This window comes from Patella vulgata, chromosome 8, assembly GCF_932274485.2.
Source record: "Patella vulgata chromosome 8, xgPatVulg1.2, whole genome shotgun sequence".
NCBI classification, from domain to species: domain Eukaryota; kingdom Metazoa; phylum Mollusca; class Gastropoda; family Patellidae; genus Patella; species Patella vulgata.
Genome location: NC_065886.2, coordinates 31615188 through 31634891, shown reverse-complemented (window position 1 = coordinate 31634891; position 19704 = coordinate 31615188). Strand labels below are relative to the sequence as shown.

The window sequence follows — 19704 nt, the reverse complement described above, 5'->3', positions numbered from 1 at the left end:
AAGACAAACCTGCGGACAAGACAAACTACATAGATCACAAGAAATAAACAAATATAAAATCAACTGAATGGGTCCGTGGGCAAGTCGTAAGCGTACACTGCGCTGTACAGCCGAGGGCGTGTAATGGATAGGCTTTACTCAAAATGAAAAACAAATGATTACAAAATTACTCTTATATATCGAATGCCAACTGCCAAGGGATCGTTTCTGTGCACGCCAATGTGTACATGGGACCTCGGTTTTTCATCCCACTCCAACGGCTAGACGATGTTCTTGTCAGGCATTCCGTCCTACACCACTGACAAGGGGAAACCACGCCGAAAATCCCAAAGAACGTTCTCGACCAACACCTGGAGTGAACCCCAGACTTCCAGGCTAGCGAACCAGCGTCTTACTCACTGCGCCACCGCGGTTCCAATTTAGTTTAAAACAAATACCAAGATGATAGAGAAATACGTTTATTTCAACCATGCATTTATAATCATATTGCTAATAATAAAAAAATATAAACAGTTTAACATATGATTTAACAATTAATAAGAACTATCCTTATATTCATACAAGTTTCTTCTATTACAGGAATATATTCAACGTATTCTCAGGGTCGGATTAAGGCATGGCTATTAGGGCTTCAGTCTATGGGCTTTCGTTAGCCGGGTGCCTCCAAAGAATAAGTCAACAATTATTTCATTTGTAAATGCTGAATAAAAGTATTCTGAATTATCCATTTAAAATGAAATTCAATTAATATACTACGTAAAAAGTAACGGAGAGTGGGTAAAACATTTCGCGAGGACCTCACAGTACTTGTAGCCCATGGCCCTACAGTATCTTAATCTGGCTCTTCGCTGTGCAATCTGAGAAGACAAGATGATTCTAGCCGTGTTAAAACACCGCCGAGTCACGTTTCTTGTTTTACCTATATACTAAACATAGATGTTTCCCTGTACATACATGCTTCTACCTTTTCATAAGTGCCTTGTAGACAATGATGGTTGTGAATAATTCGGGTTCTGTAGTCAGCATTAAACAGGTGAATACATGTATACATATATTATACATGTATACTATATTGTGAAAGAGGTATATTAAGAATGGTACGGCAAGAATGCAGAGAATTTGCTTTTGGCCATGGAACTCGTCCAAACGCTACTCGCCTTGTTGTTCTTTTTTGGGAGAGAACCTCTTCGATAAACAAAAAAGCCGAAGACTCCGCCAGGTCATATACGATCGACATGATGCTTGGACAATCGGGATCGATTGGCGGACTTCGATTTTTTATATGACGTCACAATTCCAAGATGGTAGCGTTGACGGTATGTTCGGTTCCTGGTCCATATAGTATTAGCATACTTGTTTTAAGAGGTAAGAAAAATGGGGAAGAAATTTAATAATATACATCTTGTATAACAAATAAAATATCAGAATATAACTTGCCATACATTATATTAGCCTGTTTTATTACTGTATAATCTTTAAAAATATTTTGTAATAAAAAATATAAACAATTCATCAATAACATTTGAATTTTTGTTATTTCAAATTCTACAGAATAAACCTTCTATATAAATATTTATATTATGTTTATATAAAGTTTATACCTTGCCATTTTTTTATTTCTTTTTTTTTTACGAAACGAAATTAATGTTGTCGTTATATGCATCATTGAATAAATATTGTTTGTTTCTTTGTATAATCGTACAATAAAAAACAAAATTGCATACTACTATTATTACTTAATTAATGGAAAATAAAGGTGTCCATTGAAAACGCCAGTCTGAAAATAAACGCCGGATTGTCTCCCCTTTGACCGTAAATTACCTTTCAGATTCATTCTGCTTTCTGGGTAAATCTGCATAGATTTAAACATGTCCGTTTTACTGGCCCGCAATATTGTCATTTTTTTTTCAACTGTTTTTCGATGTTTAGATATAAAAGAACTATTAAATAACCGAGCTAAATAAACATGTACGTTCACATTTTATACTTTTACAAGTAAATATATATTATGTATAAAATAAATGAAACTTTATATTAGCTATATATATAACATGATTTGAAAACAAGGAATAAAACAAGATAATATCATAATATAATCTATTAACAGGCATTATATACACATAGATCTTATATACAATTCATAATTAACAATATATAAGACATCATAAGCATTCATAAGCATGGTACGTATATAGGCCTATAATATAATAGCTTATACTTATCGGTTGTAAGTCACGCGTGGTAATATGGTTGTAGCAGATTATCTAATTAAACAATGTGTAATTATTTATAAAACTATCTAATTAGACACTATTTATTTCAACACCATGTATCAAACTATTCTAATACAATATACTTTAAAGGGATAAAATTTAAATATCCATTTTGCACGTTTAAAGGGACAACATATTCAGATAAGTTTATCTAATTAAATGAATTCAAATGGGATTTATTTAGAGTCCTTCTTTTTAGATAAGTTTATTTTATAAAAACCACCCCGTCCTGGTATTTTACATAATTACATTTTAATACAAAGTATGTATTTCTAATTTAATTCTTTTTATCTGTTATCTGGTTTGTGATCCCTTTATGACATGCAATACAGTTTATATATACACGTATTGTGATCTATGGAGTGGAATGGAAGACATAATTCTACATATTCATTTTACCGTCTGTAAGAAAGAAGTTACAAGCATTGAAGACATTTGAACTAAGCACATTGGCACATTAATAGGTTATGGGTAAGAATTTTTCAGTTCCACTCCACACGCACATGTAGGTTAAGCGCTAGGAGTGTCGTAGATTCCACTCCATACGCACTACACGGTTAAGAGATGCAGTGTCTTGAATAAGCATTACTAGGTTAAGCGCTAGAGTGTTGTGGATTCCGCTCCAAACGCATTATTAGCTTCTACGTTAGAGTGTCGTGGATTCCATTCCGTACGTATTACTAGGTTAAGACTTAGAATTATGTCGTTAATTTAGCTCCATAGTTAACGCCATATAAACATACATATTTTATATATTATCATAATCTATGAAAGACGGCAGTAGAATTTATATAGAATACAACAATCATGTACAAAGAGGAAGAATTTAGAATAACTAATTTTCTTTCTTGAATAAATACAATGTCGGCATGTCTAAGAACTGAAACATATAAAAAAAACCCATTTAATTGCTGTTCTACTATTATCATAGCTATTATACTTGGTCCATAATAATATCAGGCCTAACATAATAGGCCTATGTAGACGAATTAGGTTCCCTTCTGCCTAAGCCTTGTGTTACAACGTAGCTCTACTACTAATATAATAATATTATTATTCTAAATTAATATTTCGTTTTGAAACTTCCGAAATAAGGCACTATTTTGGAAAATATACCATCCTTCGCTTTGCCTTCGAATTGTGTCGTTTCATAATATTTTGAGGAAATGAGGCCATCACCCACCCCTTTCACTGGTCACTACGTCGGGTTTGAGAAATATCCGAAAATAGACCACGAATATGCCGTGTGATATTTCTGCTCCTTCGGTCATTATTCACTGACATTATCTCGTGTAATCGTGCTTGTCTTTAACATAGCCTCTAGAAATCATTCTCCCTGAAAGTTCTTTTGATAAAAGAGCCTGCCATTTCGTTCAGGCGTGTTTAGTAAAGCCGACCGGAACGCACGTATATGTTACAATTAATTTAAGCTTATTAGTTCCGTTCGTAGGCCCCGGGATCACATTTGACGTACGGCCATTATTACCACCTGTAAGATCAGGCATTATTATTAATAGTGTGTACATAACCCCTAAAGCCATATATACACAACACGACCCGAGGTAACACGAGGCCATTTAGACCCCTAAGGCCACGTACACACGACCTGAGACGACACGAGGCTATTATTCATTAGTGCAATGGGGAGTAATTCAGTTACATAAATACATAAATAACGGCTATGTTACTCATTTACAAAAGATGTCTAAATTAGAATGCACTTTAAACGCGCGAAACATGGAGTTCTACAATTCAGACTCCGTGTTCGATCATATGACACGATGTACCGTGTATCATTGTTTCGCGAAATGTATCTTATATAATATCATAATATAGCACTGGTTATGAACTGCTCTCTCTCAATAAACAGGCCACAGTTTCGCTAAATAGATGTTTTCACATTTCAGTACATGAAGTCAATTTCTTCTGAAGCCGGAAGTTGTCCCTGTCCCTGAAGTTGTTTCGTCTCCACACTCATTTCGTCATGGTCGCCTTCACCTTCCGCTACATCGAGAATCTCCGTAAAAAGTTTCAGAGTTTGCATGCTATTTAGAACTTTTTCGTGTTCACCAGTTCTTGAATTTCGTCTATAGGAGAAACCATCTTCAATAGCACCCATTGGTCCAGACGTTTCCATCACGTGCTGATAAAGACGCCTGCGCTGATCGTTTGCGAAAAGATCTATCTCTATTTGACGAGTAACAATGGCGGCACTTTTTCTCCAAACATTAAACTCGTAGTCAATCGGGACGATTCGTTCAGCGTTCACAGTAATTATCACTATGGCCTTTCCGTCCCTTAAAGTTAGGTCCACATTCTCACTAACGGAATCGAAATTTTTTGTGTCGTTGGAAGAGGAAGGGGTTCCGTCTGCGTTTATGAATTCAATATCTCCAAATATTTCTTCGTTGGTGTGTTTCACATCGATATTTTGACGAATATCTTTTGAATCAATCTTCTCTAGTTTCGATAACAACAGTTGACTCAGATTCTGTTTCTTCTGAGGAATTGTTGAAACTGAAAGTAGAAAATTAATAATTTCTGATAAACATGGGCAAAATGGGTAAAATGTGTGGGGTACTTGTTATATAAACGAATTGACTTAATCCTTCAATTTAACAAAGTAGTCAGTTTCTGGGAATCTAGATGTTCCCATCGAAAACAGGAAGCATGAACGAATCTACGAGTTCTGTTATCAGTTTTATGTGCAGTGTCGCTTTCCAGACTTCATGGGTTTAAAGACAATGCACACAAGCCAATTATTGAAATAAAGCAGTACCATGTGTTAGTTCAGAAATAACACAATGTTGTTGAGCAGAGGTTAAACTAAAGCGATATATCAAATATACGAAAGCCCAGAAGGCTCATTCCAAATTCCAAATGCGAAATTCCAAATTCATGTCTTACCAATAAAATAGCAAATTGGCAGCCCCCTCAATTAAAAAAATTAGAATTTAAATAAATTGTAATTTTACACAAATAATTAGTGCTAGTTTACCTATCTGATGCCTGGGCCGGATAAACACCCGTCCCAAATTACTAGATTCGACATAATCACGTGACATTACAATCATCATGGCTGCTCCAGAGGGAATAAGTGTCGCCGATGCGGCGGATTTGACCTATACATTCAATAGCCGTGGAACTTTTACACTTGAGGAACTGAGTTAGTGATCAAGTACTACTACTGATAGCAACCGATCCCGAAACTATTCACATCTGCCGAAGCAAACCTCCGATCAGATTTGGAATTTCGCCTCTGGAATTTGGGATTTGGAATTTGGAATTTGGAATGAGCCTTCTGGGCTTTCGTACAAATATGCTAGTTCTTAGATTCTCCCTGGATCCGTTAGTACAGAAATGATCCGTTATGTGTCGACTAGACGTCTATCGCCCCCCCCCCCCCCTCTCTCTCTCTCTCTCTCTCTCTCTCTCTTTAGTCTGGCATAACTGTATGATCGTGACCATCTAATAATAACATTTCGTCCTAACGATATCGCGTATATGACTCATTTTGTTTTCATTCGTAGCATTTAGCTTCAATATAAACATTATATTATATAATAAAAATATACAGATAATTTATTCTAAACCACACAATACACGATATGCCTCGTTAAATATTTAATGGCTTAAGAAATATGTTATTTTTCTCCGGTAATACAGTTACCTGAAAAGTTTCTTTGTTTTTTTGTTGTTTTTTTTTTGTTTTGTTTTTTTTTTTTGTTTCTCTGTAAACATGTAGCTTAATAATTATATCAAAGAAGTTTGTCATAACTACTTTTCAAAGAAGAACTAATAATGTTAAAAAGTTTATTAGTAATTTTGTTTTTCAGTGATATATCTATAAGAAGGTTCATATCCGAAGCTACTATACATGTATATAGTTACCTTAATATTATCAAAGTTATGTTGTCAAAATAATTTTTCAAAGGTGGATTAAAAATGTTTAAACGTTTGTTAGTAGAAACTTTAATCGTTTACATCATTTAGTTATGTCGAATCCACGTGTAGGCGAAGTATGGAATGTGGATGAAAACCTGTTCTTTACCTGTATACAAGTTGACTGTGTATTTAATGATATACGACATAGATTTATAAATATATATACATTCTATATACCATATAAGTACAAGTTTTGACGTGAGGCTAGCCGGTTTAATTTAGTTTTACCCCAGGCAATATTCGTACTACAAAGTTTCATCTTAAAGGTGAAGGAGTAGCGGATATTCCTGTTTTGAGATGTAAAGATTAATAGTACTGGTAGAGAAATGTGCATTACTTCACCCTCACCCCCCTCAGTAACAACTAGTATCCGCTTATTATCCCAGTTTTCATATGGACAATTGTACATGAAGTGAAATGGGGTTTCTGTACCAACCGGGCTACTGAATACAGGAATATGTAAGGCAGTGTATCTGTAACGTCTCGGGGTATCCTTCAATGATTTACACGGTACCTCGTGTTTTCGTCCCATCCGAACTACTTGACAATTGTCCTTGGCAGATCCTCTGTACTGCAACGATGGCATGGAAAAATCAGGATGGGAATACACGGGGGGGGGGGGGCTAACATTGGGGTCGAGCCTGGGCCTGTCGAAGATCTTTAATAAAATGCACCTGTTCTTGTCATATCTAAAACATTTACAAAATGTACTTAAACCCCTCAGGTACAGGGGAGTTATGAACAGAAATATTATTAATTCTACTTCGCCTTAAACTAGTTTCGCAACATTCTATAAACGGAAGTATCTCCAAACTTCTACATTCACAAAGAAAAAACACATTTTGTATAAAATATTTCTGGTCTGTGTAAAGCTGAAATAGTTTGACATTTCAGACAGACAGGATGAAATTAAAAGGGATCATGTTCATCTCGTTAGTCTTGTTTTGTAACAAATATGACATCATTAGGGCGTATCTCAAGATCTCTATAGTGAGTAGCCCTGTCATAATTCAAGTTAAACACTTTTTAACGAATCTGTTCTGGTCTGTTTGAAACCTTGCGGCTCAAAGCAATTTGGTTACGTCGAAATTTAGTTCGGCTAGTAAGGTTACGTTATTACTAGTATGCTAGTTCACGATTTCCACGGTGAACCTCCCACGGGCTTTCGAGCAAGACGTGGCACATGTTGCTCTATCTGGAAAATGTTTTGAAAATATTATAAATCCAGCCAGAGAGACACGAATTAACATTAGAGTCAATGGGGAAATCAATAGTTTACGGTGGCTATGTAAGAACTGAAAACGTAACAAAAATTAAACGAAACGAAGTATTAATAATACAATTCTACGTTGGCTGGCTAACCTGGAGGTCCCGTGTTCGCGCCCTGGATTTTCCACCAGTGTTGTTCCCCTTTGTCAGCGGGGGGCAGGTCCGAGGGCTTGACAAGGGACAACGTATAGTCGTTCGGATATGACAAAAAATGGGCCCCGTGTACACATTAGCGTGTACGTAAAAGAAACCGTGACAATTGGAATTCGATGTAAGAGTAGGCTGTTGTGCCGCTGTCCGGGCAAAATGTCCTTCATCGCACACTATACGGCGTATTAGTCCAGTCGGTCACAATATGACGTTTAACCCCATTTCATTTCCAGCTGAAACACAATAGTAGAAGGTTAAACCCCATTTTATTTCATTTTCTAACTATTTAATATACTAAAAGAGGAGTGTGAGTGGTTGGGTTAAAGTAATCTAAAATAGAACGCGACAATTATAATGGTTATGACACAGTGGCTACTCCCGTTCAGGTTTTACACCGCAGTCATTTTCACCACATTCAACATTTTGTGGTAAAATTTGCGTCTTTTTATTCACAGTAATGTGTTAACGTTCGGTTATTGTTCAAGATTTCTGAAAGAGATTTTGTATTATCCTAATTCTCTTTCACAAGCACTGGGAAAAAACTCGTCCCATTTATTTCGCCCTCTATTCAATGGTAAGTAGCCTATATCAACCGAATGCATTAAATCTGATATCGCTATTAAAGGCTGTAAAGGCGGTATGCTATTGTCGTATGTGACCTTTGACATACTATCATAATGTTACTCATATTTCCATATTTAACATAATTCAAATATCGATTAACAACAAAATAGAATCATCATGCGCATAAAAGAATGTCGTTTTACAGCCTATCCCTATGACATATTTTAATTGTCTTTAACAAAATCAAATATTGCGCAGAAAGGAATGTCGTTTTATGGTCGATCCCACGACTATTTCCAAATTCGGTTATATGGTCAAATTCTTTCATTGTCTACGTTTGGTGCCAATTTTGAAACGCCCGCTCTATGTCTTGCTTGCGAATTGCGACTTTCCTGTGGAAGTTGGAGGCCAGTGAACAGAGTGATCACTTCCGGTATCAGGCGTTCAACCCTCCCAGTCGACATAGTCAAAGCCGTATGCACTTTTATAAACCATGCCTTCGTTAAATGTAACACACTATGATATCACGACCATATGCATACATTGTCTTCTCAATATGTCATTTTAGCGCTATATGAATCCCTTGCAAATTACAATACAATACTGTGAAAGCTTAATCTTAAATACAGATATCAGTCCAAATGGTTCAGTCCTGTTCATTATTTACAGATGAATTGAAAGGTCATCGAGCGATAAAGTTCGCCATGTAATAGGCCTGCCGGCATTTTGCTGGCCGCGAAAATTTATTCATAGTCCTGTTTTACATCCCAATGAATCCAGACCTGGCGATTATCTATGGATTTTGACTACTTTCTTCATTAAATATAAAATAATCAATCTGGGTACATTTTATAGTGGATTAAGTCGTGAGATATTTTATAGTGGATTAAGTCGTGAGACATTTTATAGTGGATTAAGCCGTGAGACATTTTATAGTGGATTGTTGTTAGTTAGTTGTATTTTACGTCCGCTTCCACCGAGGTGATATCGCAGACAATATAGTGGATTAAGTTGTGAGACATTTTATAGTGGATTAAGCCGTGATAGTGGATTAAGCCGTGAGACATTTTATAGTGGATTAAGCCGTGAGATATTTTATGTTTTAGCGAAAAATAACAATGACGCATCGTTACTTTAAACTGAACTAAATATCAGAATAGCATAATTCAAATAATGACCACGATCTTAACTGATTCATAATAAATGATATATTTGCCGTGGGTTATAATGTCAATAACAGGTCATCATCTATATACCAGGTGAGATTTTATATAGACTGGGTTAGTGAAGTGTATTTGTGACGAATAACCTTCAGTTGAACCTATACAAGGATCACATAAAAATGAAATGAAATGGAGTTTAACGTCTCACAGTCCTTCTCCGACTGGGCTAATGAAGACGGACATACGCCATACGGTGTGCTATGAGGGAAAATTTTATCCGGAAAGCGGCGCCACGGCCTACTCGTATATCGAAATCCAAATGTCAAGGGTTACGTGTACGCCAATGTGTACACAGGACGAGATTAATAAATTATTGCTTACTACCTAGGTTATTATGTGAAAAAGGAACCCCAGTTGACCTTGTTAATATTCAAATATTTTATGATGAATTTGACAGTCTGTTGTTGTTTTTGCTTTGATATAATGATAACGATTGCAGACGTACTGTTCGAGCCAGAAGGTATACATCACCTAATTTTACATGTGTTTTTAACTATTAAAATATATCCCCATGCACATATTTTAATACTTCTTTTTTTATACCCTTTATAATATTCAAATATTTATGATTGTTGACTCACTGTCCTTGCCATGAGGTATACAAATCATAATTTTACACGGGCAATTTATAATTGCTTTCTTATATTCTTGCTAATAATCAAGTCGTTAGGCAGAAGCTACACATATCTTTATATTATAATTACCTTCTAGATATAATAAAAATAAATATTTATGCAATTTATAAATCAAACACTACATGTCATTGGAAATTTCGGAATCAATATTTATCTAAATCAAGTCAGAACCGTCACAGGTAGTAACACTCCACCCACCTTCCTCTTTTGAGGGGGGGGGGGGCTTTGCGTTTTGCTCACTATACCCGATGACAGTTACGTCCTTTGCAATTATCGATTTATGGGATTGGTCGATAAAAATAGCATAATCATCAAGGGCAGATAACTTGAAAACGTGCCCCCAACCCCCATAGATTAACCCAAGGGTTAGTGGGGTAGAACGGAATGAGACCATTGGGGATACCGAGGATGCCCTACCCCCAACCTTTTAGTATGGAAAGAAGGTTTAATTTCTATTTTCCTATTACATTAATTCAGATAGCTAGCGACAAATTATATAATCGAAAAATGCACTCCGAGGCTATAAAAGACAGGAACGGGTCGATTCGTCCCATATTTAAATGGTTATCTTAAATTATTTACCAAAACAATAACACTATCGTCTATACACTGCACGTAACACACAGTAAATATTGTACTTATTTCTGTAAATACAGTTTACATGTAGCAAACAGACTAATACACTTAAATAAAGTTAATTCGACAATCTGCATAAATCAGTTTCTCTAATAGCCTAGCGAAGGAAAACTGCACAATAAACTATAGACACAAGAAAATTTAACAAGGTAGAGATAGAAAAAGAAAGGAAACTAAACTAGGTAAAATGAAATGAAAGGAAATGGGGTTTAATGTCCCACTGTTCTGCTCCAACTGGCCTAATGAAGACGGGTATACGCGATGCAGTTTTCTATGAGGGAAATTTTGCTCGAACAAGTCATGGAAATAAAGCACATAATTTAGTCGCGAAATCCATTAGTTTGTGTTTCTGGCGTGGTTTTCCCTTGTCAGTGGTGCAGGACGGAGGACCTGACAAGAACAACCAACGTCCCATGTACACATTGGCGTGCCAGTTGGAATTCGATATTAGAGTTGGCCGTGGTGCCGCTGTCCGGGCAGAATGTCCCCCATAGTACATCTTACGGCACATGCCCGTCTTTATTAGCCCAGTCAGGGCAAAATAGTAGGACGTTAAACCCATTTCATTTCATTTTTATAAACTGTAGAGAACTAGATACTGCTCGGGTAAATTGCCTCCTGAAAGACACAAAATCACTGGGCGATACAGTGGCTAAATGGGTAAGACGCTGGCTCGCTAGTCTGGGGGTCGCGTGTTCGATCCCTGCATTGGCCGAGAAAGTTAATCGGGATTTTCCAAGATTCCTTAGCAGTTTTAATTCGATATAAGAGTACATCATAGTGCCGCTGCCCGGGCACACTGTATGACGTATGGCCGTCTTCATTAGCATAGTATAGGGGCTGAAGAGTCTGACGTTAAACCCCATTTCATTTCATTTCACAACATCGCTAGCCTCAAATATACCTGTTGTCGATTTAAGCACCTATTCATCAGTCGATTATTTATGAACTTGAGCTCAGTAGGGAGATTCATAAACGTATTTGTACTGCATCGTCAGACACGTAGCCTCAGGGGACTACGACAATTGAGACGTACAGTTGATACATTCATTTAATTAATAGTATAATAGATGATAGAAAGTCGTCGAAGATGCATTCTAATACCCCCGTCGGACCGGGTGCGTCCTTACTTCGCTGCTATACGACGACAGAAAATGTTTTTAGAGCGCGTTAGCGTGGTGGATACGCCAGCTATCGTGCTGTGGTCACCATGGTCGCCAATGATCGCCAAGTCACGCCGTTTATGTTGAGCATGTTCAAAACAAATGCCAAGGTTCTGCAATCTAAACTGGAAAGCTATAAGAATAAGATTTTTTGGGGGGACATTTTCGCGCATTGTGTATATGGGAAATCTTACTAGAAAAATATAGGTTTCAATTAATGACAGCTTGTCTCACCAAGTGACGTAAGAAAGACTTCTTATTTTTGTTGATCTAATGGCTAACGGTTGTGAGAACATTGTGAGACTGTGATTGAACGACAGATGATAATCCAAGTATTTATTTAGGCTTCGATAATAAATTATGGTAAACGGGCACGTCTAACGATAAAAATACATACAAGTTGATATGTCACGTGACAACCAGGGCCTCTTAAAATAGATGGGGTAGTTATCTAGTGATTAAAATGTTTTAAGAGATTTGAAGCAGAGTTTTGATGTATAAATTAGTTTGAATGTGTTTTTCAATCCAAATATCATCAAATCACAGAGTTTGTAGGCTACATGGGAAGGCATCTTTAATACACAATAGAATGTCGTTAGGAGTCGAGGAGCTCTTTCTAGACTCGTGTCACTTTCTGTTGACTGACAGCCTCGTCTCGTTCTGATCTGTTTACTATCCGCATCTTAAAGTCTTTCCATCTTTTCAAAGAAGGTACTTATTTAATCCTTTGTAAAGGGGGATAACCTTGAATCTATTTGCCTTAGGCCGATTAAACCTGAAACACGTGGGGGTTCTTGGTAGTGTCGTTTTTCTTTGGACAATATACTTACACGCATTCCTTCACCCCGTAAATCCAACCTCACATCGTTTAGAAACTTAAAAGTCGATAAATATTCAGAGCTCCCTACTGAGTGCGAATCAGTCCTATACTTACAAAATAAAAAAAACATAGACGTACATGTACTACAACAGTATTTTTGTTCACAGATTTTGTGAAAATCTATTATACAACCCGCAAACAGAATTCCTGTACCCAGTCAGCCGTGACTTTAATTGAAAACTCGTCTTTGAAGATTTTCTTATCAATGTGCACATGGTTTCTAAATATTTATACTATACGATGGTTTTAGATGTCACCCATTGTATCTGTGGGGTATGCAGTAACTATGCAGAGTAGGTCGTACTGACTTTATCATAAACGACATTTAGCAGTTTATTCGAGGTCAGTTTCGTCTTTTGAAATGCAAGCCCGAACTAGAACCCCATTAAGATTATGTTTTGATGGAGGCGGAGCACCGAATAGGTTATGCGAATCTGTCTTATTTAGTTGGCAAGACCAAAAAGATAATAATTGTTAGCGAACCTTTCTATTTTGGAAAATCCAAAAGGTGTACAAACCATTTTTCTTATCACCATAATGGCGATCAATCAACATGTATCAAATACATTAATCAGGCGTATAAACCAGAAAATAAATATTACTTTTAAAATTTATTATTAAATTTGGTTGACAATGGTTACGATACCGTTACATACAGTGCATCATGGTATTTGTTATTTTGTTAGTTTGTTACATATGTTGCCCATCATGTTTATAATAAATTGGATAAGATGGTGGATATAGTAGATCAATTTTCAGATGTAATTGTTTATTTAGATTCTTTGACATGGGAGACATTGAAGGTATTAGTATGCCTTGTAAACAGAGAGTATGGATATCAAAGAATTCGGTGAATTGGTTTTTCTCATCTCATGTTTCCGCATTTATTAAAAATACATCGCATATTTATCATTCCTATGGATGTCAATAATACCTGTTCGATTGTGAATAATCGAATTGTTATGAGACAGCTAGACAATCGGTAAGGTATTCTGGTTAAACTAAGAATAGCCTACATCATATATTAAACAATATAAACACCTGGTTTATATTTTGTTTTTATTTTATTTAACGGGGGGGGGGGGGGTCTACGGTGAATGAGTGAATATGGCGCTTGTTCACTAAAACGGAGGTCTTGGTGTTGGACGACAAATGTCCTCGGAAGTTTTGCGACGCGGTTTTCCCCTTGTTAGTGGTGCAGGTCTGAGAGACGGACAAGGAACAGGCGTCAAGTCGCTCGGAAAGGACGAAAATAGCCTTGCCATATACTTGTTGACGTGCACGTAAAGAACTATTGACGTATTCGTGTTTTCATTAGTGCAGAAAAGTAGGACGTTAAATAAATCCCCCATTTCATTTTCACTTCATTTTGTAAGTTAACAATAATGGCGTTAAGGCCAGGTCTGCCGATTTTTTCAAAACATTGTTTGTTTTGTTCGGATTTGACGGAAAAACGAGGTCCAGTGTTTCTAGCTTTAAACTGACACCTGCTCAGACATTGCATTCGTTTTAAGTAAACAAACATAAGTTTTACATATAAATAATATATTCAGCTCTTGTCCTAGATGACTTTAACTTGTATATAATTACAGGTACAGGTATTATAATACAGGTAATTGAAGGTATTCCCGAGGATGGGTTGTATGGCCATTGCAAACTTTTCTGAAAAGAAACCGTTATGTAAACAATGGATCTCAACGAGGTTTACAATTCGTTATCCTTAATATAATGTGCTATGTTTATTTTAACATCAATGGGGGGTTGAGGAGCCAGTGGGTCGTCGAGTGTCGGTACAATAATTCCAATTGTGCTACACCGTAATAAAATTATTCAGCTTTTATTTCGTTCCGTGTAAGTGAGAGAAGTTCGTGCCATTTTGTATATATATATCCGTTTCGAAAAATGTCCATTATGAACCCCAATGACTGGAACATTTCATTCTTTTTGAAAATGCAGAAATGTAACACGTTAAAACCTATTTCATTCATTCATTCTTTTTTAAAAGACCTTTCATCCCAGTAACAAACATTTTATAACAAAGCAAATCTTTTAACTCGCTTTCCGTTTGTTTTGTTGTTTGTTAGTTTCTGTTCGTTCGGATTGGACAGAAAACCGAGGTCCAGTGCACAAACTGTGCACGTAAAAGTACCCTTGACAGTTTGAAGGCGATACAAGAGTAGACCGTAGCGCCGCTGTCCGGCAATATTTCCCTTATAGGCCTATCACACTGTGTGGCGTATGCCCGTCTTCATTAGCCCAGTCAGTGCAGGAAAGTGGCACGTTAATCCCCATTTAATTTCATTTTTGTTTTGTTTTGATGTCGTTTGATTTTGTTTTTTTTAAATTCGCAGTTAATTCTGTAGGTATGTTTGCAGTGGCGGCGCAAGCCGTCGGTGACTGGAGGGGCAAAGCTGGGGCAAAGTCCAAGGTTAAGGGGGCAAAGGCACGAGCTTCAACTAGGGGTAGGGGGCCTCCCCCAGAAAATTTTGAAAAACAGGTTGCCGGAAATGCAGCCTGGCAGTATTTCAGGCACTGATCGATGAGGTAAAGTGTCAAACGAACGGACTTGCGAATCACGACGAAGCCCACTCACGAGCGTCAAAGTAGGGAGTCATCCCCCAGAAAATTTTGAAAAATAGACTGCCGGAAATGCTGTCTTACAGTATTCTGTCAGGCACCGATCGTCGAGATAAATAGATCTGCCCAGATACCATTCGTCGCCTGATCACTAGTTAATCCGACCAGAGAACAAAATGCCAAACGAACGGACTTGCGAACCTCAACGAATTCCCCTTGTGAGCGCCAAAGTAGCGAGTCCATTGGGGGCCTCGCCAAGAAAATTTTGAAAAATAGATTGTCGGAAATGCTCTACAACATGCAAGTTTATGACTGAGTGGGGATGTGGGATTTATTCACTGTAGAAGGTATTGATTACCGAAACGTATCACAAATACTTTTTTTATTTTCTAAAATTACTGGGGGGGGGGGGGGCAAACAGAGGGCAGACCAGATTAATGGGGGGGGGGGGGCGCCGCCACTGTATGTTTGTCTTTATGCATGTTTGTCACGGTATTGCATTTTATTACGTCATTAATAAAAGCTTCTTGTAGTAATAATGTGCCCAACCGTTTAGAATGATATACTAGATAAGGTCTTTGAAAAGAATATTTCCCCACTCCTTGTTTTATATATTAACAAAGCGTATAATCATCCCATGCATATTTATATCACAGAGGGCGGGTATTAAAAATGTTGTCTAGTTCCAAAGTCATGACGAATTGAATTCGTATATTACTTTAGTTCGATAAATAATAAACAGTAAACAGCTATCAAGCACGTGATTAGAATTTTTCATGGGTTTAATACATGTCATTATTAATTGCAATAAAAAAAAACAATCTATATAGTGCCTGCATTCTCATGATGACCTAAGCGCGTGTTTATTTTGCTTAATGGTTAATACTTTTAAAATGGTTAATCCAGCCCTAGAAACTTCTCCCGTTCACAAACATAGAAAGATCTTAAACTAGATTGTACATGCCCGTCTTCATTAGCCCAGTATATGAGCAGAACAGTAAGACGTTAAACCCCATTTCATTTCATTTCATTTCACAAGCCAAATCAAGTTGTTATTTTTACTTTTAATAACGCACGATAGCATACACCCATATAATTACTAATCTGCATCATCGCCTGATGAATTAACACAAACAAACTAGATTGTGGCAAGTTGTCAGACTAGTAAAGTCGGTTGTTGTCGAGGTTTTTTGTTCATGGTTGTTTGTTTTGTATTGTAATGAATAACATTGTTTGAAGTTTACCTACATCACCTTTATTGGTATATAATCATGTTTACCTGTTGCGCAGTTGTCGTGGGCGATAGGATGGTGGTATTTGTCAGTTACGATCTTGCACAATAAAACTTGAAATATAAGTTGAAAATGTTCATCCTATACAAGACACACCAAAGTTTACTTTCTCTTTCTTTGAATTACAGATATGAAGACGTGTATTTAAAGGTGTAGACTTTATTTTCAAATTAAATGAAATGGGGTTTAACGTCTTACTTTTCTGCACCGACAAGGCAATGAATATTAAAATAGCTATATACCACAATTATGTCCGGGAAATGCGAAATATTGGTCCAGGATCACAAACAAAAAACATTGGCGTATACAAAATGAAACTACCTAATCTCATATTGAATTCCATCCTTCGATCGCTATTATGAGAACTACATGTAATTATAAACCACTTAAAACACGAAATTTCGAATTTTTGAATATTTTCGGATGTTCTAATTTCGATTGAGCTTTCGTTAATTAATAACCATGTTATTAACCCATAAAATACGAGATTGGTCTGTACATATCATGTACATAGAACTAAAATCAAACATTTCTAAGATTAGAAGTGTTATAACGTGTTCTAGAACGGGAAACGTAATGGGGTTTAAAGTCCTATTTTTCTGTACCATTCGGGCTAATGAAGGTAGGCATACCCTGCCTCGTCCATAACACACGTCGTTACATGAAGTTTGGAATTCGATTATAAAGTAACATAGTGAGAAAACATACGCTGCTTCACCCATGACACGCGTCAGTGCGTATAACTTGAACAAATTCTTCAACCTAACTCTAGTCCAAAATCTAGTCAACAATCACGTGCCCTAACCCTATTTACATCTTGCGACCTGGAAGAAATCTGCAGTTGACCTTAATATTTAGACCTGACCAGGTTGGGTTACACTTTTGAATCGATTGTATATTATTGAATACGTTTGTTGTGTGGATCTGTTATTTGTTCAATGTATTCTTGAGCAACGAAATAATCCCAGAGCCAATCCACCCTTCTTTAAAATAGTAGGCGTCGCAATGGGTTAGCAGTTATGTCCTTAAACATTTATTGCTAGTGAAAAACAGTGTTTCTTTTTTTTAAAAAAAAAAATAAATAAAGTAGATTAATAGGACATCCTTTGAGGAAGAATATAGGTTTATGGTTTTCCAATGACTTCGAGTAGATAATATATTATTGTGAAGTGTCATGAATACGACCCTAATGCCCTTAGTCCATAAACTGGTCAATCAATGTTTGTGTTGTATTCTGTAGATTTGCTGATTTATATGAATATAATGCTAATATGCGATATTCACATATAAAATACGTATTGACCGGACAAATGGAATGGGGTTTAACGTTCTACTTCGTACCGACTGGTATAATGACGACGCCATGTGGTATGCTATGAGGGACAATTTGCCCAGGCAGCGACGCTGTAGTCTTATAAATTTCGATTTCAACTGCCATGGGATCTTTAACGTACTGTAATACACGGCCAGAATACGCCTTTTGAACTGAAAACAATAACAACTTCTGTTGCAGAATACAAAATCACGTACAGCCGAAAATTTGAATTCCAGTCTGGTGTCCTCGTATATCAGTTGAGCAGGACGGGAAGTCTGGCAATAGAACAGTTTCTGGTCGTTCGGATGGAACAAACCTGATGTTCACCCGTGTATGCAAGTAAACGAACCCTTGGTAGTTTGAAAAACCGCTGACCGGAAAACTTTTCGCTCTATTGCCTACGCCCCGCTGGTGCAGAAAAGTAGGACGTTAAACCCCATTTCATTTTATTCAGTAGAACATTATTGCCTGTCCGTCAGTTTTTCTAATTTTGGATACAACCATACCTTGAAATGGTTGTACCATGATTAGCTTATAAATTATAGTTGCCAGGGAAACCAGCTTTCGATTTTTGTATCAAAATTATCAAAATATGCGGAGAGATTAAAGGTGAAGGCTTTACTACACAATAAAACCATCTTTGGGAAGTGAATTTTGTTCGTCTTTAATTCGTAATATTATACACCTAACTACACAATGGTCCTTTCTTGTCCATCTTTTATATAAGTAAATAAAATCAATTTATCTATTTATTTAATTCACCAAGGAATGTGACATCCTATACGTTAAACGTGTTCGGAGTATAATTCGACGGATAATTTGCTTTCCTGTCTCTCTATATATTTATATATAAAAATTATGTATATAAGTAAAAATAGGTTAAAGATGTTATCAAGGGTACAACCGAGTCGTGGTCACAGTCCAGTGAGTTTATTACTTTTGCTATAAGGTCAAAATTCTATAAACGTATACAAATAATTTTGAATGGATCCTTTATTACGGACCTTTATGACTGAGGTTTAATGTATTTGTACATATGTTGAGCATATAACACAGCCATGTTAAGAATATTGTGTTACCTATATTAATACTATTTGTTAAGATCTGACATCTTACTTACACTTACTAATTATTTCGGTTCAACTCATAAATTGTCAACATCCTAATTGACATTAGTTTAACAGTGCGATTATAAGTCAAGTAATGGGAGAGAGAGGGGGGTGGGGTATCTTAGGTCACTTTGAGACTAACATATGGTAAATTTTTAATTTCTATGGATGCGAGTACAATGCCAAGGAATAATGTTTGTCTGAACAGCAGCTTTTCCGCTTACTTTTCTTCAAATTCCAACTACCAAGGCTTCTTTTGCATGCTAATATATACACGGATGGATCGCGTGTTTCCGTGCCACCCGAACTATTATGCACACGTTTTCCTGTCAGCCCTATAGTTGCCACCCCCGGAAACCGGGATTGAAAGGTATGCCCGTCTTCATTAGCCCAATCGGTACAGAAAGGTAGGACGTTAAAGTGGTTAAACCTCATTTCATTTCAATTCTCTGAAAGACTTGTGCCTTAAGGGCGCTTATGAATATAATGGAGAAGAAATCAACTGAATATTCTGAAGTATTGTCTATTTGATGTATTATTCTGAGATCTAAAGAAAACATTCAAAAATTGTCTCCTTACAGTCTCGATGCGCCCTTTTAAGTAATTGGAATCTCTTGCAAACTATCATATTGTGCAAGATGAATCTATACACAGCAAAAAAAAGTTAAGCACC

At 36.6% G+C, this 19704-nt stretch overlaps 1 protein-coding gene across 1 annotated transcript in view; it reads right to left on the bottom strand.

The window, feature by feature from the left end:
- Window positions 1-442: 442 nt before the first annotated feature.
- The window catches only part of LOC126830334 (serine-rich adhesin for platelets), a 29114-nt gene continuing 9852 nt past the window's right edge, over window positions 443-19704 (bottom strand). Inside the window, exon 2 of the mRNA XM_056102748.1 lies at window positions 443-4790. Within this exon, the coding sequence (XP_055958723.1) occupies window positions 4177-4790 (614 nt within the window). The 3' untranslated portion in view covers window positions 443-4176. The remainder of the gene's footprint in view (window positions 4791-19704) is intronic.